The sequence below is a fragment of the Oryx dammah genome, unplaced genomic scaffold, assembly GCF_014754425.2.
Source record: "Oryx dammah isolate SB20612 unplaced genomic scaffold, SCBI_Odam_1.1 HiC_scaffold_27, whole genome shotgun sequence".
Classification (NCBI taxonomy): domain Eukaryota; kingdom Metazoa; phylum Chordata; class Mammalia; order Artiodactyla; family Bovidae; genus Oryx; species Oryx dammah.
In genome coordinates, this window is record NW_024070211.1 from 17,440,916 (window position 1) to 17,467,937 (window position 27,022).

The 27,022-nt window shown below is 42.7% G+C and overlaps 1 protein-coding gene across 5 annotated transcripts in view; it reads right to left on the reverse strand.

The window, feature by feature from the left end:
• Positions 1-27,022, reverse strand: part of SP140 (SP140 nuclear body protein) — a 79,276-nt gene that overhangs the window by 28,317 nt on the left and 23,937 nt on the right. For 2 of the 5 annotated variants that reach the window (XM_040228136.1, XM_040228140.1), the window contains 9 exons: positions 26,364-26,435; positions 22,298-22,381; positions 21,239-21,319; positions 16,135-16,218; positions 14,988-15,068; positions 12,304-12,384; positions 11,824-11,904; positions 4,737-4,850; positions 3,697-3,750 (listed from right to left, as the gene is read on the reverse strand). In XM_040228136.1, coding sequence (XP_040084070.1) covers positions 3,697-3,750; positions 4,737-4,850; positions 11,824-11,904; positions 12,304-12,384; positions 14,988-15,068; positions 16,135-16,218; positions 21,239-21,319; positions 22,298-22,381; positions 26,364-26,435 — 732 coding nt within the window. The remainder of the gene's footprint in view (positions 1-3,696; positions 3,751-4,736; positions 4,851-11,823; positions 11,905-12,303; positions 12,385-14,987; positions 15,069-16,134; positions 16,219-21,238; positions 21,320-22,297; positions 22,382-26,363; positions 26,436-27,022) is intronic. The other 3 variants (XM_040228137.1, XM_040228141.1, XM_040228138.1) reach the window with 3 other exon arrangements.

Genomic DNA, 27,022 nt, shown 5'->3' on the forward strand with positions numbered 1-27,022 from the left:
GAAAAAGTTGGCTTAAAGCTCAACATTCAGAAAATGAAGATCATGGCGTCCGGTCCCATCACTTCATGGGAAATAGATGGGGAAACAGTAGAAACAGTGTCAGACTTTATTTTTGGGGGCTCCAAAATCACTGCAGATGGTAACTACAGCAATGAAATTAAAAGATGCTTACTCCTTGGAAGAAAAATCATGATCAACCTAAATAGTATATTCAAAAGCAGAGACATTACTTTGCTGACTAAGGTCCGTCTAGTCAAGGCTATGGTTTTTCCTGTGGTCATGTATGGATGTGAGAGTTGGACTGTGAAGAAGGTTGAGCACCGAAGAATTGATGCTTTTGAACTGTGGTGTTGGAGAAGACTCTTGAGAGTCCCTTGGACTGCAAGGAGATCCAACCAGTCCAATCTGAAGGAGATCAGCCCTGGGATTTCTTTGGAAGGAATGATACTAAAGCTGAAACTCCAGTACTTTGGCCATCTCATGCGAAGAGTTGACTCATTGGAAAAGACTCTGATGCTGGGAAAGATTGGGGGCAGGAGGAGAAGGGGACAACAGAGAATGAGATGGCTGGATGGCATCACTGACTTGATGGACATGAGTCTGAGTGAACTCCAGGAGATGGTGACGGACAGGGAGGCCTGGCGTGCTGCGATTCATGGGGTCACAAAGAGTCAACATGACTGAGCGACTTCACTTTCACTTTCACTTTCATACACAATATAAATAAAGGTATATTAGATAAAAAAAAAAATAAATAAAATTTCAAGTTGGAAAACATCTTTGTATATTGTAAACAAAACCTAGAAGCCATAAAGGAAAATCCTGATAGATCTTACTATATAAAATTTCAAATTTCTCTAGGACAAAATATGTTATAAATAAACCTAAGAGAATAACATCAAATGAAATAAAATACTAACAGTATATACAGGCAAAGTTTAATGTATATATAAATATTCCTATGTTTTTTCAGTATTGTTTAAAAAAAGATAGCAATACTGGCAAGGCATATACACTATCTACTTTTAGAAGAAGGAAAACAAGTAACCGATAAGAAATGAAAAATGCTCAACCACAATAAAAATGAGAGCAATGCAAATTAAAGCAGATAAAATAAAACTTTTTACAGTTAAGTTGGCAAAATGTTAAATGTTTATAATCTCTTGTGCTTGACATTCTGATTTAAAGTAAGGGAAATATAACAGTGTAAATATATTTATGATTTAATGTGTTAGTGTAAGATGTAAGTATCTCAAAACATGCATAGAAAAATCTGGAAAGATACACATCAATCAAAATTTATACGGATCACATATTTAAAAATTTTGAAAACAGCAAGATTTGAATAACTATAAATTGCTATTTTGAGAGTCCCTTGGACTGCAAGGAGATCCAACCAGTCCATTCTGAAGGAGATCAGCCCTGGGATTTCTTTGGAAGGACTGATGCTAAAGCTGAAACTCCAGTACTTTGGCCACCTCATGTGAAGAGTTGACTCATTGGAAAAGACTCTGACGCTGGGAGGGATTGGGGGCAGGAGGAGAAGGGGACGACAGAGGATGAGATGGCTGGGTGGCATCACTGACTCGATGGACGTGAGTCTGAGTGAACTCCAGCAGTTGGGGATGGACAGGGAGGCCTGGCGTGCTGCGATTCACGGGGTCGCAAAGAGTCGGACACGACTGAGTGACTGAACTGAACTGAACCTAATGATATAAAGGTGAAACTCAGGATTTTTGTTTGTTTGTTTCTGTTTTGTCTTATGAAAAGTATTAGTTCTCTATTGTTACTATTATAAATTACCAGAAACTTCTTGGCTTAAAGAAATGCAATGTGTTATCTTGCAGTTTGGAAGATCAGGAATCTGACACAAGTCTTACTGAGCTAAAATCAAGGCATCTAGAGGCTTTGTTTCTTTCTGGAAGCTGTAGGGGATATTTGATTTCTTTACCTTTTCAAGCTTCTGAAGGCTGCCCACATTTCTTGGCTCATTGCTCCCTGCCTTATTCTCTGAAGCCATCCACACTGTATCTCCTTTGATCATTATTCTATAGTCACATATCCCTTTCTCCATAGCAGGGAAAGTTTTCTGATTTTAAGGATCCATGAGACTTGATTGGGGCCACCCAGATAATCTAGAAAAATCTCCCTGTGTCAAAATCTTTAACCTAATCACACCACCAGTGTCTTTTCTGCCAGGTAAAGTAACAGATTACAGGCTCTAAGGACTAGAACAAGGACATCTCTGTTTCTGTTGGTATAAATGTCTTAAGAATCTTCTATATCTCCCATATATGTCATGAGAATCTCATCCATTAGACGAGAGTCTCCTCCACAAATCTTTCTTGTAGACTCACATATCCATTTTTCACTTCTGCTGAGATGGCTGAGGGTATCTATGGGTCACAAACTTAATCTCTTTGAAGAACAATTTGTGTGACTTAATACTTTGATGTTTCACTACTTCTGGGACATTTGCAAAAAGTTATATAGTGACACTCTTGGTTGTCACCGCAGAGCATGTTTTCCTGACAGTGACTCTCCTAACTTTAGCATTTTGCAATCTGAATAGGCTAAAAAAATTTTAAATCATCAAGTTCTGATTCCTTTTGTTTAGCAGTTCTTCCCTTGACTTAACTCTTTCCTTTTGCAGTTTACTCTAAGCAGCAACATGAAACCAGCTGCACCTTTATCATAGTAATTAGGAATCTCCTTAGCTATATATCCAAAAAATTCTGCTTTCCACATAACTGCAGGACTTAATTTTGCTGAGCTTTCTGCCACTAATGTATCCCCTTTCATTTTCAAAAACATTTTCCTTATTTCCTTCATGACACCTTTAGCCTCCATATTGCTACTAACAGCTTTTTCATAATGATTTATATATTCTCCAAAATGACATAGATTTTTCCTACCATGCTCTTCACTTCCAAGTCCTCACAAGCAGTCTTCAGCACCACATTTCTACTAACTGTTCAAGGCAATCTAGACATTTTTTATTGTTCTATTTAAAATTCTTATTACCCAAATTCCCTCTGCCCATTGCCCAAATTCAAAGCCATTTCCACCTTTTTAGGAATGAATTTTGGCTGCATCCCACTTCCAATAACCAAAATCCATATTACTCTTTTATTGGTACCATAGCAAATGACCACAAATTTAGTGGCTTAAAACAGTTCATTATCTTATAGTTATATTGGTTAGAAGTCTGACAAGGGTCACTCTGGGCTAAAATCAAGGTTTCAGTAGGGCTTCATTCCTGTCTGGAGGCTGTAGAGGGAAATCTCTTTCCTTTCCTTTCTCACTTTCTGTTAACAGAAGCCATCAATATTCCTTATTCTTTCCTTCCATCTGCAAAGCTAGCAATATTGCATCTCTCTGTGACTATCTTCCATAATCACTTCCTCCTCTCTTCACAGTCAGGAACAGTTCTTCATATTTTAAGGCCCACTTGATGATACTGAGTGCACCCAGAAAATGCAGGATAATCTCCATTATCTTAATCTTAATCATATGTATAAAATCCCTTTTGCCATGTAAGATAACAGAGTACAGGTTCCAGAGACTAAGATATAGACATCTTTATGGGGTTTTCATATTATTAACACATTATTATAAATAATAATAATAATAATGAAACAGGCATTAAAAACTCATTTTAATATCAAAAGCAAATAAAATTGCATGTACTCTTACTTCTTCTCCTCTTGGGTTTTCTCACAGTAGAGTTGTTCCCAAGATCCGCCGTGTCTAGAAAAAAACACATGGTGTGGAAACAAAAATAAATAAATAAAAGTCACAAATCTTAAGATGATTCATACTGCAGAAGGCTTGAATTTATAAAGATGTTTGGGTTATCATCTCTCTTTATCCTAAAGGAATCAACCCTACTGAATTGAGACATGGGAGCCCCGGACCTTGGGTCTTCCATTATTTCTTAATGGGACTTTGAAAAACATTCTTCAATATCTATAAATTTCAGTTTACTCAGGGATATTTGTCTAGTCCTTAAGAATTTTGTTAGGATGAAATAAGACCTTATATGCAAAAGTGAATAGTATCACTATATAAACAAGTGACATGCTGGAGAACATTTATCAAACATAAGTGCTGGGTTAAGAATAGTTGATCTGAAGTCTTTCCTTCTGACAGCTAAGTGGCAGGAGTAGCTATCTTTTGAGACCTTTCTAAGATTGTGACAAAATGACACTATTACCTACTAATGGACATACACTTGACTTTCTTGGGTGACAGGGATAGAAATCACTGTAAATCACAAAGCTTTGTTAGTAATACACTGATATAATAAATAATAAACTGCCACTTTAAAGAGTATGTTTCTCTTTGCAACACCATGGACTGTAGCCTGCCAGGCAAGAATACTGGAGTGGGTTGGCATTCCCTTCTCTGGGGGAATCTTCCCACTATAGGGATCAAATCCATGTTGCCTGCATTGCAGGCAGATTCTTTACCATCTGAGCCACCAGGGAAGCCCAATTAATATATCAACCATGTATAATCGACATCGGCCATCCCTTAAACACAATTTTATAATGATCTCTTGCTTCCCTGCTATTCCCAAAAGGATCAGGTCAAGCAAATGCAGAGATCAGGATACTGGGATAGACTGGAAGCCACCCATATTCCGTATTCCTTCCGTCCATCTGCCACCACCCTACCTGGGTCTGTGTTGCCAGTGGAGGCAGCCCCACCTTGCCGCCCTCAGGAAGCCTTACCTCTCTTGTCACCAGCTTGCATACTTTCAGTTCTTCCTTCTGGAATTCTGGGTACATCTTTCGAGAAGCACATCACACAGGAGCACTCATTTCCGAACGTTGGTAGCTCTGTTCCTGGGTCAAAACCAAGGTTTATGAAGATTTTTTATTTTCCCAATGATCCTCTGTCTGGACCCCTTTTTGTTGATCTCCCTTTTCTACTTCTTCCTCTGAAATCTTCCTTTGATTTTCCATACATCTAACTCTTTCTCTAAGTCTCCCTGTTTCCCTTTCTTATCTCTTTATCTTTACCGGAACTTTGTGTTTGTTTTTTTCAATTCATAATTACTTTGGCCATCATAGGATAGTGGGCTAGAACTTAGCTCTTCTGAATCCTTCTGTATTCATTTGTAGAGCTTTTAGTCTGCCAGATACTGAAGGGAAACAAGAACATTACTGTCTACAGATCCTGAGACAGTGATTAGGACAGAGTTCCTGGTGCTTTCATATTGCACACTGATATTCTGAGCTAAGATAAACTGCTTTCCAGAAAAAAGTACATCTGCTCCAATAATCACACCTGAGGTCCAATAGAACCATGTTTTTTTCACATCTTTTGTACCTCATTCTGCTTTCTCTTTAGCCAACAAAGGCCCGTGTAGTTAACGCTGTGGTTTTTCCTGTAGTCATGTATGGATGTGAGAGTTGGACTACAAAGAAAGCTGAGCGCGGAAGAATTGATGCTTTGGGACTGTGGTGTTGGAGAAGACTCGAGAGTCCCTTGGACTACAAGGAGATCCAACCAGTCCATCCTAAAGGAAATCAGTCCTGAATATTCATTGGAAGGACTGACGCTAGAGCTGAAACTCCCAATACTTTGGCCACCTGACGCGAAGTGCTGACTCATTTGAAAAGACTCTGATCCTGGGAAAGATTGAGGGCAGGAGGAGGAGGGGACGACGGAGGATGAGATGGTTGGATGGCATCACTGACTCAATGGACAGGAGTTTGAGTAAACTCCAGATGTTGGTGATGGACAGGGAGGCCTGGCGTGCTGCAGTCCATGGGGTCGCAAAGAGTCGGACACAACTGAGCGACTGAACTGAACTGAATTTCTTTCTCTACTTTTCTTTTTCTACTTTTAGCTTTAAGAATAAGATAAAAAGATCTTATCCTTCTGGGAAAAACTCTCTTGAAAATTACAAACTATAATTACCAGAACCAGTTTCAAATTTATCCCAATTGGCCAATGACTGTTTACATCACTAACCACATTTAAATCCAGCCAATTAAGAGTGGCCTTACACTTATGAAAATCAGCCAATCAGCAACAGACACACTTCAGCAAGCCTGTGAGTGTGGCTAGATGCTAACCTAGTTATAAACACTCCTGTTTCTGAAAATCTGCTGTCCCTGAACTGCATGCTTCCTAAAACGGTAAATAAAAACACAACATTGTAAATCTAATATACTGCAATAAAAATTAATTAAAAATAAATACATAAAATTATTTTTTGAAAGACACTGAGTCCCATAAGCACAGTGCCTCCTCTCGCCATGTGCCTTGCCAGCTTTAGCTTCAGATATTGCATGATGACCTCTGCCTTCAAAAACAGAGCTCCCAGCAAGATCATCACGAAGACTTGTTTAGGGGTGTCTTTTGAGACCCTTGAACCAACAGGTACAAACCTGCAGCTTTTTGTGCATGACTCAGCTTGCCTTCCTGATCCATTCCAAGTGAAGCTGTCCCAAGAACAACTTGAGCTCTGACTTGTTTCTTTGAGGTTTTACTGAATTTACTTTAGTATTTAAAGATATGTATGAAATTAGATATGAAATCACTGGACCTTTCAGTTTGGCAGCATAGCATTTAACAGACATTCTGTCAATGTGCTTATGCTTCCACGACTTCATTTACTCTCTTTTCTTTTGTCTGTTTTTTAAAAAGTCTTATCTCATGTGTGTTTGTGTATTCCTGAGTTTCCCATGCTTTTTAATTATTAGAAGATAGTGATCCAAAGCAAATACATAAAGACACAGACTTGATATATCCCCAACCCATGCCAGCCCCAAAGACTAATGGGTGGGGCTCCATTAGGCCATAGCCAATTTGTGCAAATATATTTGGTCACATTTGTCTTGGGTCTTTCACCAAAACCTTCATGAGGATATTTGACATTGTATTAATTTGTGAAAGAAAAGCAGTTTGTTTAGTACATAACTATTATCATGTAACTGATCATATGTCTTCTTTCTCGTCTCTGGTTGATGAGTTCAACGCCTCATTTACGAGCAGGGCACTATTCATACTTATGACTGGGTGGAGTGGCCTCTTTGTTTGTCATGGGTTTTTTCTGCCAAAGTTACAAGCTCCCACTGGCAGAACTTCCACTTCCTCTTTGTACTCTCAGTATGAGTCTAACTCTTGCACTTAACAAACAGCAAATTTTTACAAAAGATATCTTTGGGTTTCAGTGGGGAATTTTTGGTATGTCAAAAGTAAATGACTAATTTAATAAATTTCCCTCAAACAAACTCCTAAAAATGTAATAAGTAGGGCTTTATCCTGCAAATGAAACTATATTAAATGTATTAAGAAGTACTAACTTCTACTGGTGAAGGGAATGGCAAAGCACTTCAGTATTCTTGCCTTGAGAACCCGATGAACAGTATGAAAAGGCAAAAAGTTAGGGCACTGAAAGATGAACTCCCCAGGTCATTAGGTGCCCAATATGATACTGGAGATCAGTTCAGTTCAGTTCAGTCGCTCAGTCATGTCCGACTCTTTGCAACCCCATGAATCGCAGCACGCCAGGCCTCCCTGTCCATCACCATCTCCCGGAGTTCACTCAGACTCACATCCATCAAGTCAGTGATGCCATCCAGCCATCTCATCCTCTGTCGTCCCCTTCTCCTCCTGCCCCCTATCCCTCCCAGGATCAGAGTCTTTTCCAATGAGTCAACTCTTCGCATGAGGTGGCCAAAGTACTGGAGTTTCAGCTTTAGCATCATTCCTTCCAAAGAAATCCCAGGGCTGATCTCCTTCAGAATGGACTGGTTGGATCTCCTTGCAGTCCAAGGGACTCTCAAGAGTCTTCTCCAACACTACAGTTCAAAAGCATCAATTCTTCGGCGCTCAGCCTTCTTCACAGTCCAACTCTCACATCCATACTGGAGATCAGTGGAGAAATAACTTAAGAAAGAATGAAGGGATGGTGCCAAGCATGGTTGTGGATGTGACTGGTGATAGAAGCAAGGTTTGATGCTGTAAAGAGCAATATTGCATAGGAACCTGGAATGTTAGGTCCATGATTCAAGGCAAATTGGAAGTGGTCAAACAGGAGATGGTAAGAGTGAACATCGACATTCTCGGAATCAGTGAACTAAAATGGACTGGAATGGGTGAATTTAACTCAGATGATCATTTTATCTACTACTGTGGGCAGGAATCCCTTAGAAGAAATGGAGTAGCCATCATGGTCAACAAAAGAGTCCAAAATGTACTACTTGGATGCAATCTCAAAAATGACAGAATGATCTCTGTCCGTTTCCAAGGCAAACCATTCAATATCACAGTAATCCAAGTCTATGCCCTGACCAGTAATGCTGAAGAAGCTGAAGTTGAATGGTTCTATGAAACCTACAAGACCTTTTAGAACTAACACTCAAAAAAGATGTCCTTTTCATTATAGGAGATTGGAATGCGAAAGTAGGAAGTCAGGAAACACCTGGAGTAACAAGCAAGTTTGGCCTTGGAGTATAGAATGAAGCAAGGCAAAGGCTATTAGAGTTTTGCCAAGAGAATGCACTCGTCATAGCAAACACTCTCTTCCAACAACACAAGGGAAGACTCTACACATGGACATCACCAGATGGCCAACACACTCAGTTGTGTGCAACTCTGCGACCCCATGGACTGCAGCATGCCAGGCCTCCCTGTCCATCACCAACTCCCAGAGCTTACTCAAATTCATAGCCATTAAGTTGGTGATACCATCCAACCATCTCATTCTCTGTCATCCCCTTCTCCTCCCACCTTCAGTCTTTCCTAGCATCACAGTCTTTTCCATGGGGCAGTTCTTTGTATCCGGTGGCCAAATTATTGGAGTTTCAGCTTCAGCATCAGTCCTTCCAATGAATATTCAGGAATGATTTCCTTTAGGATAGACTGGTTGGCTCTTCTTGCACTCCAAGGGACTCTCAAGAGTCTTCTCCAACACCACAGTTCAAAAACATTAATTCTTTGGCGCTCAGCTTTCCTTATAGTCCAACTCTCACATCCATACATGACCACTGGAAAAACCATAGCTAGACAGACCTTCGTTGGCAAAGTAATGTCTCTGCTTTTTAATATGCTGTCTAGGCTGGTCATAGCTTTTCTTCCAAGAAGCAAGCATCTTTTAATTTCATGTCAGCAGTCACCACCTGCAGTGATTTTGGAGCCCAAAAAATAAAGTTTCTCACTGTTTCCATTGTTTCCCAATCTATTTGCCATGAAGTGATGGGACTAGATGCCATGATCTTCATTTTCTGAATGTTAAGCTTTAAGCCAACTTTTTCACTCTCCTCTTTCACTTTCATCAAGAGGCTCTTTAGTTGTTCACTTCCTGCCATAAGGGTGGTGTCATCTGCATAGCTGAGGTTATCGATATTTCTCCCAGCAATCTTGATTCCAGCTTGTGCTTCCTCCAGCCCAGCATTTCTCATGATGTACTCTGCATAGCAGTTAAATAAGCAGGGTGACAGTATACAGCCTTGATGTACTCCTTTTCCTATTTGGAACCAGTATGTTGTTCCATGTCCAGTTCTAACTGTTGCTTCTTGACCTGCATACAGATTTCTCAAGAGGCAGGTCAGGTGGTCTGGTATTCCCATCTCTTTAAGAATTTTCCACAGTTTGTTTTGATCCACACAGTCAAAGGCTTTGGCATAGTCAGTAAAGCAGAAGTAGATATTTTTGGAACTCTCTTGCTTTTTCAATGCTCCAATGGATGTTGGCCATTTGTTCTGTGGTTTCTCTGCCTTTCCTAAATCCAGCTTGAACATCTGGAAGTTCACTTCCATACTGAATCCTGATTTAATATTATTTGGTGATAAATATTATCTCTAAAATAAAAATAAAATTGAGATGAAAGATAATAAAGAAAAATAAGATCCCAGGCTGGTTATACAATGACTGCTTCAGATTTCCTTGTAGAGTTCATTCCCTTACAGAAAGCAAAATTATCTCAAGTAACTGAACGTAGAACCTTCTCTGTGATTGTTGTTGTTAAGTTGGTAAGTCGTGTCCAACTCTTTGCGACCCCACGGACTGTAGTCCACCAGGGTCCTCTGTCCATAGGATTTTCCAGGCAAGAGTACTGGAGTGCATTTCCAGTTCCTCCTCTAGGGGATCTGCCCAAACCAGGGATTGAACCCATGTCTCCTGCATTCTGCATTGCAGGTAGATTCTTCATTGCTGATCCATTGGGGAAACCTGGGGCTTTTTCTACGATATGTCAGATTGCTAAAACTGAAAGCTATTATGTTTTTGGAGTAGATCATAACATCTGAATACAATGGAAACAGATTTTAAATATCTTCAGGAACCCATAGAAAAATGGATATCAAGTGAATTCCCAAAGATTCCCAGAACATACAGACAATTCCATAAGGTAGAACTGCTTCCACTCAAGATCTTCAAAGTAAGGTTTTCCTGGATGTCTAGCTTGTCACACTGATTGTCACATTCTCCTTCACATTTTTTATCCTTTATCCTTGCTATTTCAGCTTTTCAATTTACTGGTTTAATGTTTGAAACCTCTGACTTCCCCATAATGTTATCTTTACTGCTAATAATAACATTCCAAGACTGACACACTTATGATCACCACCCTAACTTTTAATTTAATTCTTCTACAGTATTTCTAGTAGAGCCAATTTGAAGAATTTTTGAATACACTGTCATCCCAAACCAACTTCTTAAAAAAATTATGACTTTAGTTGCAATTATGCTTTTAAAATCAATATTAATCCAGATAAACAGCCTTAAGAAACATGAGTCTGGCAGCTATTGATTGCCATTTAGGGCAAGGATGCTACAAACCATTTATATCAAGACCATGACTTAGTCATGAGAATCAGCTTAAGCCCAATTGTACTTTGTCTTTGAGAGTTATCCGTGGAGTAGGAAACAACTAAAACCCCCAAAGAAACTCAAACATTTGAAGTCATGAGTTAGTCCCATAATAAGGTCAAAAGTTCAAACATTTAGACAAAGAAACCATTGATGGTGATATAAAACATGTCACACCAACTTAAGCAATAAATTAACTCTCTATAGACAATAGATAAATGAAAGATTATGTTCCTGTGCTGAAAGAGGTGAATGTAAATATTCTTGGGGGATACTAAATAGATAGAGATAATGTACTAACAGTTCCACTAAAAATTAATCACATTTTTGTGCAGCTTCTGTGTTCTTTCTCCTGTGTGAGATTGTATCTACTACAACTGAATACATGGATACTTACAATCAAACAGCATGACCTCCTAATTGTGGAGTTGCTCAAGGTTTCTTATCCCTTGCATTTTCCCAAAGAGTCAAGGTAAATGTGAAGACGGTATTTGAGAATTAACTGAAACTTTCATTGCGGAGTATTCCTAGAGTACAATACATCAGAAAACACCATCCTCCTGACACCTTGCAGCCCAGACAATCCTTATCTTCCTCACCTGGTCCATGCTTTGGTGGTGGGGGTTTCCCCAGGTGGCTTGGTGGTAAAGAATCTGCCTGCCAGTGCAGGGGGTGAAAGAGACATGGGTTCAGTCCTTAGGCAGGGAAGATCCCCTGGAGAAGGAAATGGCAACCCACTCCAGTATGCTTGCCTGGAGAATCCCAGGGACAAAGGAGCCTGGTGGGCTACAGTCCATGGGGTCACAAAGGGTTGGATACAACAGAGCACAGCACGCACAAAGTCCTGGCATTTTCCCAAAGAATCAAGGTAAACATGAAGACTATTTCAGAATTAACTGAAACTTCCATTGTGGGGTATTCCCAGAGTAGCATCCATTAGGAAACACCATCCTCCTGACGCCTTACAGCCCAGACTATCCTTATCTCCCTCACCTGGTCCACTTTTTGGTGGTAAGCTCAAGGATTCCTGAGTCTCTTCTTCATCACCTATTTCTAAAAAGGTGCCACTGCCTTCTGATGAATAGAATGAAATCTCTTAGAAACCCAGTGTATGACCAATGGAAACCATAGTAGGAAAGCCCTACCAGAAACAACCAGGAAGACTAAGGTGGCTAAAGAATCTCCAAGGTGGGGATGTCCCAACGCATAGACACTCCCGCCTTTGAGCTCAGCTGACCTGGAGGTTAACAAGGCTCCTGACACTATCACCGGAGGCTGAACATAATCTCACAACAAACCCATCTCACTCCCTTCTAATACAACTAATTTCCTCTGTCTTTTTGATCCTTTCCACGTGGCACCTCGTATTTCTTCTGTGTGCGCATGTGAAGGGGAGTAGGGTAGGAAGGCAGATTGAAAGAGGGAGACAGAAAAAGGTTCAATTAGTTAAATAGGAGTTGAAATCATGAATACCTTCTCCATCCAGTGGCTGACTGGGCAGCTCCTCTTGTTCTTCTTTGTCACTCATTTCGGAAGCTTCAGGATCAGAGGACACTGAAAAGAAATGAGGAATGGTATAGAGGAATTTGTTTCCATGCAGGAATGTACATATGTACAGATTGGACATGTGGACACAGGGATAGGGAAAGGGGAGGTTGGACTAATTGGGAGATTAGGATTGACTGGAAAATACTACCATGTGTAAAATAGACAGTGGGAAGGTGCTGTATAGCACAGGGAGCTCAGCTCTGTCATGACCTAGGCTGGTGGGATGGCGGGAGGGATGTCAGAGAGGGGATATATGTATACATATAGCTAATTCACTTTATTGTACAACAGAGACTAACACAACATTGTAAAGCAATTATACTCCACTTTAAAAAAAAAGAAAGAAGGAAATGAGCTGAGCTAGAACGTTCAGAGCACAAGTGAGCTGCCCTTTGGGAAAAAGGACATCTGCTCCAAGGACGACACCTGAGATCCAACGAGGCCTGTTTTGCCTCTGTTTCCACTTGATTCACCTCATTCTCCTGCCCTCTGCTTCTCAGACCTGCCTCTAAACATTTCTGCTTCTGCACTAGGAGAATAATTGTGTATAATTATGAAAATGTATCTTTGATTTTGTGTGCTCTCCCCGCCGCCCTGGCAACATCTCCTATCTTTACATTTTTTTCCTCAGTGATGATCTTGAACTCTCATTTTTTTGCTTATTCTCTCCAGCTCTATTCCTCTAAGTAAGTAAGTAGGTGAAGTCGCTCAGTCGTGTCCAACTCTATGCGACCCCCTGGACTGTAGCCCTCCAGGCTTCTCTGTCCATGGGATTCTCCAAGCAAGAATTCCGGAGTGGGTTGCCATTTCCTTCTCCAGGGGATCTTCTCAACCCAGGGATCAAACCTGGTTCTCCCATATTGCAGACAGACACTTTAACCTCTGAGCCACCAGGGAAGCTATTCCTTTAGGTCTTTCAAACCCTATTGTTATTCTTTAGTCACTCAGTCATGTCCAAGTTTTGTGATCCCATGGACTATAGCCCACAGTCTCCTCTGTCCACGTGGTTTTCCAGGCAAGAGTACTGGATTGGGTGTCCATTTCCTTCTCCAAGAGATCTTTCCAAGTCAGAGATCTAACCTACATCTCCTGAACTGGCAGGTGAATTCTTTACCACTGAGCCACAGGGGAAGCCCCCACACCCTGCAGCAGGATTCATTTCTTGCCTCACTCTCTCTCTTAATCTCTTCCACTCCCTACTCTATTTGAGAAGTGGAAGGCTCTCTGGTTCAGGCTCTGTTCTATTGCGATTGAGATGTTGCAGGTCTCCCTTTGGCCTCCCATCATATGATAACACTGACTTCCTACAAGCCTCACACAGCCACCACTGGTACTGAGATACTCAGGACACTGGTCTTCACCCTTCCTCCTACTTTGATCTCAAGGGGAAAACAAATATTCTTTTTTCTGTGCTTCTGTATTCTAATTGCTACGGAAGGATAATAACGGTTTCCCGGGCTAAGAACTAAAATTTTGTGAGGAAATCTCACTTGCCAAAGTACTTTGAAAAAGAATAAAGCACTAAGAGTGAAAGTCACTCAGTCATGTCTGACTCTTTGTGACCCCATGGACTATACAGTTCGTGAAATTCTCCCAGCCAGAATACTGGAATGGGTAGCCATTCCCTTCTCCAGGGGATCCCAATCCAGGGATCAAACCCAGGTCTCCACACTGCAGGCAGATTCTTTACCAGCTGAACCACAAGGGAAGCCCAAGAATAGTGGAGTGGGTAGCCTACCCCTTCTCCAGCGGATCTTCCCGACTCAGGAATCGAACCAGAGTCTCCTGCATTGCAGGTGGATTCTTTACCAACTGAGCTATCAGGGAAGCCCAATAAAGCACTACATAATCCAATAATCTGATGAAGAATATGTGGCAAAAACTGTTTGTGGACTTAAGGTCATTGGTCTTTCTTTCTGACAAGTAGATCTCAAGGACCAAGTTTCTTTGGAAGTCTATCAATTATAGACAAATTATAACAATATAATATCACTATTAAACACCAGATAAATACCTACCTTTTATTCTCTATAGGAAATAAGAGGTGCACAGGAGTTAAAATCACACTATTGAGTCTTTAGTGTAAATAAGCACAAAGATTGTGGAGGAAAAACAGACTCTTTCTTTAGGACTGATCCTCTATAACAGAGGACGAGATGGTTGGATGGCATCGCTGACTCAAAGGACATGAGTCTGAGTAAGCTCCGGGAGATGGTGAAGCACAGGGAAGCCGGGCTTGCTGCAGTCCGTGAGGTCACACAGAGCTGGAGAGAACTGAGTGACCAAACAACAACTAGAACATGAGGAGGGAACCAGGGTCATGCTGTTCAGCTCTGAATTCAGACATCTGACACTTTGCAGCTCAGGGCTGACAATACCCTGGAGAAGGGAATGGCGGCCCACTCCAGTATTCGTGCCTGTGGAATTCCATGGATAGAGGAGCCTGGCGGGCTCCAGTCCATGGGTTTGCAAAGAGTTGGACAGGATGGAGCAACTAACATTTTGCTCTAAGTGGGAACTCATCTGTTATAACCAGGGTCATGCTGTTCAGCTCTGAGTTCAGACATCTGACACCCTGCAGTTCAGGGCTGACAATGCCCCTTCCTTACCTGGTTCACAACTTGATGGGGAGCTCGGGGCTTCCTGGGGCTCTTCTTCCTCATGGATCACACAACAGGCATTGTTATCCTCTGCAGAAAGGAATGAAATCCCTCAGAGGTCTCAGTATACAACCAGGGGAAATCATGGCAAAAAACAAACAAACAAACTCATGGTGAAGACCCAGGAGGCTCAGTTCTCTCCTGGTGGGGCTGTCCCTATCCCAGACCATCTTGGTCTGCCCTTGGAGTTCCCCTGACCTGCAGGGCAGCTCCCTCCCATCATTACCACTGGAGGCTGAGAACCAGCCACCTTCTCCCACACTCCCTGTACATCTAATTCTCTTTCTCCTTCTTCCTCTTCCCCTTGACTCTGCATACTTTTCTGTCTCTGCCCTTGTTTCCTCTGCCAGTGTCTCTAGATGCTTCTCTTTGTTTTGGTGTGTGCTGTCTCCTCTGGTGTCTTTTTTTTCTTCCTCTTTCAGCCTTGACACTGCTCTTTATTGCCTTCCCCCATCCCATTCTTCCCTCCGTTTTTCACATGGACCACAGGGCCCAAAAGCTTCCTCTCATCAGCTTTAGTCTAAGAATCCTACATCACCTTTCTAAATCGCAAGCCTACTCATCATTCACAAAAGTTATTTTCGTGTTCCTAGGACTTCCAGAAGGAAGGTGAAAATGATTTCCTTGCCTCGGTGGCCACAACCTGCCTACAACTGGATTTCTATATGCATTTAAAATCACCCAAGTTCAATCCCTGGTCGGGAAGCTCCCCTGAAGAAGGAAATTTTCCAGTATTCTTGCCTGGAAAATTCCAAAGACAGAGGATCCTGGCGGGCTAGAGTCCATGGGGTTGCAAAGAGTTGGACAGGACCGAGCACACACACACACACAGTCACCCAGGCACTCCTACTTCGGGACGTCAGCCCACCTTTGGCACATCCTGGCCCCCTACCTTCTCCCCCCGGGGGTGCTGTCCTCACCCAGCTCCACTCACCTGTGTCCTTAGTCTCTCTCACAGTTTGGGGAAAAACAAAAGAGAAAATCAACACAATTTTTTGTGTACGTAAGTGAATATGAAGAAGAGAATGGCAAGATGAGAGAAGAGGAGATTTTTTTCCTATTTATTGAGGCAGTTGGGAATTTCGGTCATAATTACCTCCCCCCTCTGCTGGTAATAGGCTGAGCACCTCCTCGGCTTCTCCTTCAGGAGGCATTTGGGGAGATTTGGGATCACAGGTCACTGCAGAGAAACAAGGACACAAGGGACATGGAGGGCGATCAGAAACAGACCTCAGTGGGCTCATGCCAACATGCTGGGACAGGGATATGTCTGCTCCAAGCTCTGCTCCTGGGAGCCACAGGCTGGCTGTTTTTTGCCATCTACTTGCACCCCTTCTCCTTTTCTCTCCCTTAGTGTCTTGTCCACAGTTTCACCCCCACGCAGCTCTGTTTCCTAGGTGTGCACCCATTTGATTGTCTGGGTTTCTCTCCTCATGTCTTGTTTTCATGTCTTGGGGTTTCCTGTTTCCTTGTTTTTCAGTGATAGTGTGTCTCTTTTCCTCTATTATACAGTCTAATTTTCTTATGCTAGATCACTTACAGTCCAAGTGGTTGGTCCAATTCCATGCTCCCTGTTTCTCAGTGATTTCCATTCCCTCCTCGCCAGCATTACTTTCTCCTTAACTAAAACCCTCTCCTGTTCTCTGGTTCACTCCTTCAAGAACCTGCAGAACTCCTTGGGCTTCCTTTTCCTCTTCTGACCACACGACCCCAGCCTGACTGCCAGCTGGCTTTGCACACCGCTGTTCTCAGGGACACACCCAGTTGCTGGTGCCCACCCTTCCTTTTCTACCTTGCCCTTGCAAAAATAACTGTCATGCCTTTCTGTGCTTTATTTCTGCGGCCATAAAATAGAGCTTACGACAGTTTGCACACTGTCTTTTGGTTTTGTGAAGGTAAGAGGAGGGCTTGCACAACCCAGTAATCTGATGCAGAATGTAGGGAAATTTGCATACATGGTTTCCCAACCTTATTCTCTTTTTCATTCTCACCCTTTTCATGCATCTCTGCTTCTTCTATTTCTGCCTCAGTCAGTGTCTTGCTGTTGGAATGTCTCGCTATTTCCTTTGGCCTGATTTGTTTCTTTTCCCATGTCTGTTCCCACCTACCTTTTCTCCTCCTTCCTTCCTTGATGCTGATCTTTACATCCCCACCCCATCTCTCAAACTGCTGTTTTCTAATCAACTACAAAACTAAGGATCTGAAAAGGTATCTCTGAGATGGTATATAACTTCCATGTGAGGGATTCCTTGGTGGTCCAGTGGTTAAAAATCCACCTTCTAATGCAGAGGGTGTGGGTTTGATCCCTGGCCGAGGAACTAAGAGTCTACATGCCAAGGGGCCACTAAGCTCATGAGCTGCAACTACAGAGCCCACGTGCTTTGGAGTCCACAGGCCACAACTAGAAAGAAACCCAAACATTGCAATGAAGGTCCCACATGTCACAAGTAAGATCCAATGCACTCAAAAATATATAGCTAAATAAATATAATTGACATGTGGTTTCACCAATTAGTGAGCAGATTAGACAGTGGTATGGACGAATAAAATTGTTCCCAACACACGACTAAGGGTGTGCAAAAGGCTCAGATGAGAAAAATCCATCAAAACTAAAATTACTGCAAAGTTTTACATGTACTTTAGAAGTCACTGCAGGAGAGGCTCACTTGAGGCTGGAGCCATGGAAAGGAAAATAAGGGAAGGATTTACTCCTTATGACAAGAAGCACTGATTTAAGGTAGGCACGTGAGATAAGCCAACTTGCCTTTTCAAAGGGTCATCTGGTTGAGTTGGAGAAGATGGATGTGGTGGGAGGATGATTGGGGGAAGGTACGAGACTAGAGACTATTGCTCTGGCTCTGGTTCCAGAGAGAAGAGAGATCTGATGAGCATTTTTGTGTTGAGAGTGGCCAGCAATGGACGAGCAGCAGACATGTTCAAGGTGTAGTTGATTAAACTGGATGATTGATGGGTTGTGTGAATTGAAGGAGGGGGAAGAGACATTGACGATCCCTAGGCGTCTGCCTAAAGAATGGAACAATAGAGTTCCATACTGAAACAAAGAACACCAGGAAAGGAGGCAGATGTGGTATCAAGAAAGATGGTCCACGCAACTAAGGAAGTGTCTACTACTGAAGTTTCCCAAAACCATCCAAATGGAGCACTCTCACAGATCCCTGTACAACTATATCCAGGCATTTTGATGAATGAGCTTAAAAGACAAGACTGGGCCAGAGATAGGAATGTGGGGATCATTAATTTATAGATGGAGGCTGAGGAGAGGCCCCTTGCCTCAGAGGCTATTACAGGTGCCACTTTGATCATTGGGGTAATCTGAAATCAGTCCTGAATACTCATTGGAAGGACTGAAGCTGAAACTCCAATACTTTGGCCACCTGATGTGAAGAACTGACTCATGGGAAATGACCCTGATGCTGGGAAAGATTGAAGGCAGGAGGAGAAGGGGACGACAGAGAGTGAGATGGTTGGATGGCATCACCTACACGACGGTCACGAGTTTGAGCAAGCTCTGGGAGTTGGTGATGGACAGGAAGCCTGGCATGCTGTAGTCCATGGGGTCGCAAAGAGTTGGACACGACTGAGTGACTGAACTGAACACTCACTGCTAACACGTTCAACTCCTGGTTTTAGAAGTTGCCTCCACGCAGCAACCCTTCTTTCAGTTCCTACAACATCCTCAACTGTCTTCTCCATCCCTTGTACATGGTGTTTCCTCTCTAGGGATGTCTCACTCATTCTCCTTTATCTTTTCCTCTATGTATAACTGTCATGCTTTCCTCCACTCTGTCTACTTCTTAGCACTTTCCCTTTTAGGGTCTTTCTCTTCATATCACTTTCTCTACCTGTTAAACTCTGTACCTTGTTTGATTACTGAATTTAACTCCTTTCTTCTGGGGCACTCATTTCTTCTCTTCTATCTCTTCTCTCTAATTGTTACCTTTCTGTTCGCAGTGTTTCCACCTAAAATTTAAATCTAAAAGTTAAAATTCCAGCCTTTCTGTTTACTTTGTCCATCTCACATATTCCTCCTCCATATTGTCAAAGTTCTCATCTTCTGCCACTGACAAATGAGCAGGAATCTTTGCTTCCCCTTGGCAGGCTGATTTCAAATGTCTTTCACATGAACTTTCTGTATTACGATTATTCTCACTATGTCCATGCTCTTGGGACAGTCTTAGTGAAAGCAGGTTGAAAAGTATCTCCCTTCCCTGATAGCATATTGCAGCCTGGTTCTATGTAGATTTCATATCCATTTCTTTCTTAATTTTTCTTGGAGTATAGTTGATTTAAAATATTGTATTAGTTTATGATACCCAGGAAAGTGAATCAGTTATACATATACATATATCCACTCTTTTTTAAGACTCTTTTTCCATATAGGTCATTATAAAGTATTGAGCAGAGTTCCCTGTGCTATACAATAGATTCTTATTAGTCTATTTTATATCTGGTAGGTGGCTCTAGTGGTGAAGAATCTGTCTGCCAATCAGGAGATATAGAGACGAGGGTTAGATCCTTGGGTTGGGAACCCGCTCCTGTAGTCTTGCCTGGAAAATTCCATGGACAGAGGAGCCTAGCAAGCTACAGTCCATGGGGCCACAAATAGTCGGACACAAATGAGTGACTGAGCACACACACGTATGTCAATCCCAATCTCCCAATTCCCTGTGTGAGGCTGAGCCTCACATAGCCACTACCTGCAATGGGATACTCGGGACACAGGTGAGTCTTTGTCCTTCCTTCTATTTTGATCTCAGGGAAAAACAAGTATCATTTTTCTATGCTTCAATATCCTAATCCCTAAGGAGAAATAATAACTGTTTCCCTAGCTAAGTCCTAAAGTTTTGTAAGGAAATCGTGTTTGCCAAAGTACTTAGAAAAGAATAAAGCACTGTATAATCCAATAGATTGATTAAAAAAATATGTGGCAAAAACCGTCTTGTGAGATTTTGGGTCATTGGTTTTTCTTTCTGACACGTAGATCTCAAGGACCGTATTCCTTTGGAAGCCTACCCAACATTAGGAAAATATATTAATAGTATTATTGTTAAACACTAGATAAACATCTATCTTTATTCTTCATAGGAATAAAGGGTACTCAAGAGTTAAAACCACAATATCAAATCTTTAGTGTTCAGTTCAGTTCAGTCACTCAGTCATGTCCGACTTTGCGACCCCATGAACCGCAGCACACCAGTCCTCCCTGTCCGTCACCAACTCCCGGAGTTCACTCAGACTCACGTCCATCGAGTCCGTGATGCCATCCAGCCATCTCATCCTCGGTCGTCCCCTTCTCCTCCTGTCCCCAATCCCTCCCAGCATCAGAGTCTTTTCCAGTGAGTCAACTCTTTGCATGAGGTGGCCAAAGTACTGGAGCTTCAGCTTTAGCATCATTCCTTCCAAAGAAATCCCAGGGTTGATCTCCTTCAGAATGGACTGGTTGGATCTCCTTGCAGTCCAAGGGACTCTCAAGAGTCTTCTCCAACACCACAGTTCAAAAGCATCAATTCTTCGGTGCTCAGCCTTCTTCACAGTCCAACTCTCACATCCATACATGACCACAGGAAAAACCATAGCCTTGACTAGATGGACCTTTGTTGGCAAAGTAATGTCTCTGCTTTTGAATATACTATCTAGGTTGGTCATAACTTTTCTTCCAAGGAGTAAGTGTCTTTGAATTTCATGGCTGCAGTCACCATCTGCAGTGATTTTGGAGCCCCCCAAAATAAAGTCTGACACTGTTTCTACTGTTTCCCCATCTATTTCCCATGAAGTGATGGGACCGGATGTCACGATCTTGGTTTTCTGAATGTTGAGCTTTAAACATAAAGATTGTGGAGGACAAAAGGCTTTCTTTAGGACTGGCCTACTACAACATAAGGACTTCCCTGGTGGCGCAGATGGTAAAGAATCTGCCTCCAATGCAGAAGACCAGGTCAGGAACATCCCCTGGAGAAGGGAATGGCGGCCCACTCCAGTATTCATGCCTGTGGAATTCCATGGGAAGAGGAGCCTGGCGGGCTCCAGTCCATGGGTTTGCAAAGAGTTGGACAGGATGGAGCAACTAACATTTCGCTCTAAGTGGGAACTCATCTGTTATAACCAGGGTCATGCTGTTCAGCTCTGAGTTCAGACATCTGACACCCTGCAGTTCAGGGCTGACAATGCCCCTTCCTTACCTGGTTCACATCTTGATGGGGAGCTCGGGGCTTCCTGGGGCTCTTCTTCTTCATGGATCACACAACAGGCATTGTTATCCTCTGCAGAAAGGAATGAAATCCCTCAGAGGTCTCAGTATACAACCAGGGGAAATCATGGCAAAAAACAAACAAACTCATGGTGAAGACCCAGGAGGCTCAGTTCTCTCCTGGGTGGGGCTGTCCCTGTCCCAGACCATCTTGGTCTGCCCTTGGAGTTCCCCTGACCTGCAGGGCAGCTCCCTCCCATCATTACCACTGGAGGCTGAGAACCAGCCACCTTCTCCCACACTCCCTGTACATCTAATTCTCTTTCTCCTTCTTCCTCTTCCCCTTGACTCTGCATACTTTTCTGTCTCTGCCCTTGTTTCCTCTGCCAGTGTCTCTAGATGCTTCTCTTTGTTTTGGTGTGTGCTGTCTCCTCTGCTCCTGTCTTCTTCTTTTTTTTTCCTCTTTCAGCCTTGACACTGCTCTCTATCACCTTTCCCCATCCCATTCTTCCCTCCATCTTTGCATGGACCACAGGGCCAGAGAGCCTCCCCTTATCGTCTCTATTGTAAGAATCCTACACTACCTTTCTACATCACAAGCCTGTCCATCATTCACAAAACTTATTTCCATGTTTCTAGGACTTCTGGAAGGAAGCTCGTGATCTCCTTGCCTCAATGGCCAAATTGGATTTTTAAAATTAATTAATTTATTTTGATTGGAGGATAATTACTTTACAATATCGTGCTGGTTTTTGCCATACATCAATGTGAATTTTATAGGCAGCTGAAGTCACCCCAGCACTTCTCCTTCAGGACCCCAGGCCACCTTCGACACATCCTGTCTCCCTACCTTCTTCATGCAGGGGCACTCTCCCCACCCAGCTTATTTCACCTTTATCCTTAGTCTCTCTCAGTTTGGGGGAAAAAAAGAGAAACTGACACAATTCCATGTGTACGTATGTGACTATGAAGAAGAGAATGGCAAGATGAGAAACATGGAGGATTTTTTTTCCCATTTATTGAAGCAGTTAGGAATTTAAATCATAATTACCTTCTCCCTCTGCTGGTAGTAGGCTGAGCACCTTCTTGGGTTCTCCTTCAGGAGGCACTTTGGGAGCTTCGGGATCTCTGGTCACTGTGGAGAAACAAGGGCGTGATGGACGTGGAGGGCGATCAAAGACAGACCTCAGCGCACTCATGCCAACACGATGGGACAGGGCCATGGCTGCCCCAAGCACTGGTCTGAAAGCCACCCTGTCTCCTGTTTCTTTGCCATCGGCTTGCACCTCTTCTCCTTTGGTCTCCTTGTCAGGGTCCTGCCCACATTTCCACGGCCATGCAGCTGTTTCCTAGCTGTGCATCCATTTGATTGTTCGGGCTTCTCTCCTCATCTCTTGTTTTCAGGTCTTGAGCGTTCTTTTTGTTTGTTTGTTGGCTTGTTTTTCAGTGATAGTATATCTCCTTTCCCCTGTTATCCTTTCTACTTCTCTTCAAGCACAAATGATTGGGTCTATTTCTATACTCCCCATCTCTCAGTGGTTTCCTTTCCCTCCCCACAAATATAAATTTTTCCTTAACTAAAATTTTCTCGTGGACCCGAATTCACTCCTTTAAGAACTTGCAGAACTCCTTGGGCTTCCTCTTCGTCTTCTGACCACATGACCCCACCCTGACTGCCAGCTGGCTTTGCACACCGCTGTCCTCAGGGACACACCCAGGATGCTGGTGGCCACTCTTACTTTGCTACCTTGCCCTTGCTAAAGTAACCTCCATGCCTTTCTGTGCTTTATTTCCCCCAGCCATAAAATAGAAGTTATGACAATTTGCATGCCTGTGTCTTACTGTTTCATGAAGGCGAGAGGAGGGCTTGCACAATCCAATAATCTAATGGAAACTCTAAGGGACCTTGCACATTTTGTCTCCCAATCTTGTTCTCTTTGTCATTCCCAGTCTTTCCGCACATCTCTGCTTCTTCTATTTTTACCTCAGTATCTTGCTGTTGGAACCTCTTGGTACTTCTCTTTGTCCTGATTTTTTCTTTTCCCATGTCTGTTTCCACCTGCCTTTTCTCCCCCTTCCTTCCTTGATGCTGATCTGTAGGTCCTCGCCCCATTTCTCAGACTGTTACTTTCTAGAACTAGGGATCAGAGAAGGTATCTCTGAGATGGTCTATAATTTCCATGTAATTTCACAGTTAGTGAGCAGAATGGAGAGAGGAATCGATGAATAAAACTGTTCCCAGAATAGGACTAAGTGTGTACAAAGGCTCAAATGAGAAAAATTCATCAAAATTGAAAGTACTGCAAAGTTTTACATGAACTTTAGAGTCATTGCCAGAGAGGCATGCATGAGGCTGGAGCCACGGAAAGGAAAAAAAGGGAAAGATTTAATCCTTATGATGACAGGAATTATTGATTTAAGGTAGGCAAGTGTGATAAGCCAACTTGCATTTTCAAAGGGTCATCTAGATGAGTTGAAGAGAATGGATGTGGTGGGAGGATGACTGGGGGGAGGTATGGACTTCCCTGGTGGCTCAGATGGTAAAGAATCTTCCTGCAATGCAGGAGACCCAGGATTGATCCTTGGGTGGAGAAAATCCCCTGGAGAAGGGAAAGGCTACACATTCCAGTATTCTGACCTGGAGAATTTCATGGAGGAGAAGGGGATAACAGAAGATGAGATGGTTGGATGACATCACCGACTCACTGGACAAGAGTTTGAGCAAGCTCTGGGAGTTGGTGATGGACAGGGAAGCCTGGTGTGCTGTGGTCCATGGGGTCACAAAGAGATGGACAAGACTGAGCGGCTGAAGTGACTGACAGGTTCTCTAGCTGTGGCACAGAAGCTCCAGAGCACTTGGGCTCAGTAGGTGTAGCACATAGGCTTATTTGGTCCATGGCATGTGAGATCTTAAGTTCCTCAACCAGCGATTGAATCTGCATCCCCTATATTACAAGGCAGATTTTTATCCAGTGAACCACCTGGGAAGTCCCTCCAAATGGCTATACCAACTTACATTCCCACCAACACTGTAGGAGGGTTCTCTTTTCTCCACACCCTCTCCAGCATTTATTGTTTGTAGGCTTTTTGATGATGACTATTCTAATCAGTGTGATGTGATACCTCATTGTAGTTTTGATTTGCATTTCTCTAATAATTAGTTATGTTGAGCACTTTTCATATTTTTTTTGGCTATCTGTATGTTTCCTTTGGAGACGTGTCTATTTATATCTTCTGCCTATTTTATCATTTGGAGAAGGCAATGGCAACCCACTCTAGTACTCTTGCCTGGAAAATCCCATGGGCGAAGGAGTTTGAGTTGCATCAACTGTTTGTATATTTTGAAGATAAATCCTTTGTCATTTTTTTCTTTTGCAAATATGTTCTTCCATTCTGAGGGTTGTCTTTTTGTTTTGTTTATGGTATCCTTTGCTACATAAATACTTTTACATTTACTTAGGGCCCATCTATTAATTTTTAAAATTAATTTATTTATATTAATTGGAGGATAATTACTATACAATATTGTGATTTTTTTTTGCCATACATCAACATAAAATCAGCCACAGGTATATATGTAGCCCCTACATCCTAACCCCGCTCCCAGCTTCCTCTCCACCCTGTCCCTCTGGGTTGTCTCAGAGTACTGGCTTTGGGTGTCCTGCTTCAGGCATCAAACTTGCACCGGTCATCTATTTTACATATGGTAATGTACATGTTTACTTTTGTTTTTTAATTTTCATTACTCTAGGAAATGGATCAAGAAAGATCTTGCTGGGATTTACGTGGCAGAGTGTTCTATGTTTTCCTCTAAGAGTTTTACAGTATCTGGCCTTACATTTAGGTCTTTAACCCATCCCTGTTTATTCTTTCATTCACTTCCTCTTTGTCTCTGCTGTTCTTAGTATTCATTAATCCTATGCAATCCTGGAAAGCAAGTTTATAACGACTGCTCTGTTCTAAACTCCAGTTTGGTCGTATTTAGATTTCATATGTGTGTGCGTGCCTGTCTGTTTAGTTGCTCAGTCACATCTGACTCTTTGCAATCCCTTGGACTGTAGCTTGCCAGACTCCTCTTTCCATGGAATTTCCCAGGCAAGAATATTTGAGTGGGTTGCCATTTCCTCATCCAGGGGATCTTCCCGACCCAGATATTGAACCCGTGGCTTCTGTGGCTCTTCACTGGTAGGCGGGTTCTTTACCACTGAACCAGCCAGGAAGCCTTAGATTCCACATACTTTTAAATAAAATTAGACCTACTTAGGCAATTCCACGTGGTGCCCACAATCTACATTTTTATTATTCTGTGCCCTTAAATTCTCCACCCAGAAGCCCCTCCATTAAGGCTGTAGCCCCTCTTTCCCCCTTGCCTCCCTTACGTGGAAGAAAACAATCAGAGGCCAAGTAAACAGATGTACCTGTTTGGAGGGAGGGGGAACATGTAACCAGATCAGTGAGGTCATTGGTCACTTAATTCAGGTCAGTTCAGTTCAGTCGCTCAGTCGTGTCCGACTCTTGGTGACCCCATGAACCACAGCACACCAGGCCTCCCTGTCCATCACCAACTCCCTGAGTTTACCCAAACTCATGTTCATTGAGTTGGTGATGCCATCCAACCATCTCATCCTCTGCCATCCCCTTCTCCTCCTGCCTTCAATCTTTCCCAGCATCAGAGTCTTTTCAAATGAGTCAGCCCTTCACATCAGGTGGCCAAAGTATTGGAGTTTCAGCTTCAACATCAGTCCTTCCAATGAACACCCAGGACAGATCTCCTTTCGGATGGACTGGTTGGATCTCCTTGCAGTCCAAGGGACTCTCAAGAGTCTTCTCCAACACCACACTTCAAAAGCATCAATCCTGTGGTGCTCAGCTTTCTTTATAGTCCAACTCTCACATCCATACATGACCACTGGAAAAACCATAGCCTTGACTAGACGGATCTTTGTTGGCAAAGTAATGTTTCTGCTTTTTAATATGCTGTCTAGGTTGGTCATAACTTTCCTTCCAAGAAGTAACCGTCTTTTAATTCATGGCTGCAGTCACCATCTACAGTGATTGTGGAGCCCCCCAAAATAAAGTCAGCCACTATGTCCATTGTTTCCCAGCTCCCCATTTACCTGGCTGCAGTTTGGGCATCTCTTCAGAATTGCCTTTGCTGGTCCTTTGGAGAAATTTGTGCTCAGAGGAAACTGAAGAGAAACACAGAAAAGACCAACCAGACATTGTGATGGGGAACAGACCATGGTTGATGCTGAATTCCGATGTCCAGTGCTCGGGTGAGCTTCTCCTTGGGAAAACAATACTGTCGTTCCAAGGACTTCACTTAAGACCCGCTGGAGCCTTGCTCTGCCTGGTTTCCTTCTCTTTAGCCCCCAGTCACCTTTCTCTTCATTTTCCTGTCCTCACACATGGTCATTTCTGTGCCATGAAGGATCACACACCTCCTTTACCCTCTGAGCTTTTTCTTCTTTGCCCTTCAATATTCTTTATCAGTTTTCCTACTCGTGACAGTCTTTCTTTCTAGGTTTTAGCTGCCCTGACTCTCTGCCAGCCCTACACAGCAGTCACCACTGTCAGTCATCGAGGATGCTGGTTCCCCTAGCTTGTTTCACTTGTTTTGAACTGCTAAAAGACCCTTACACACCTCAGTGCTTCTATTTCTTTACCTAGACAATAGGAATAAGTAACAGTCCATCCGTTTACACCCATAACTTTGTGGAGATAAGAATGATACCTTGTTTGCCAAGATTCTTTGAAAAATAATAGTCACATAATA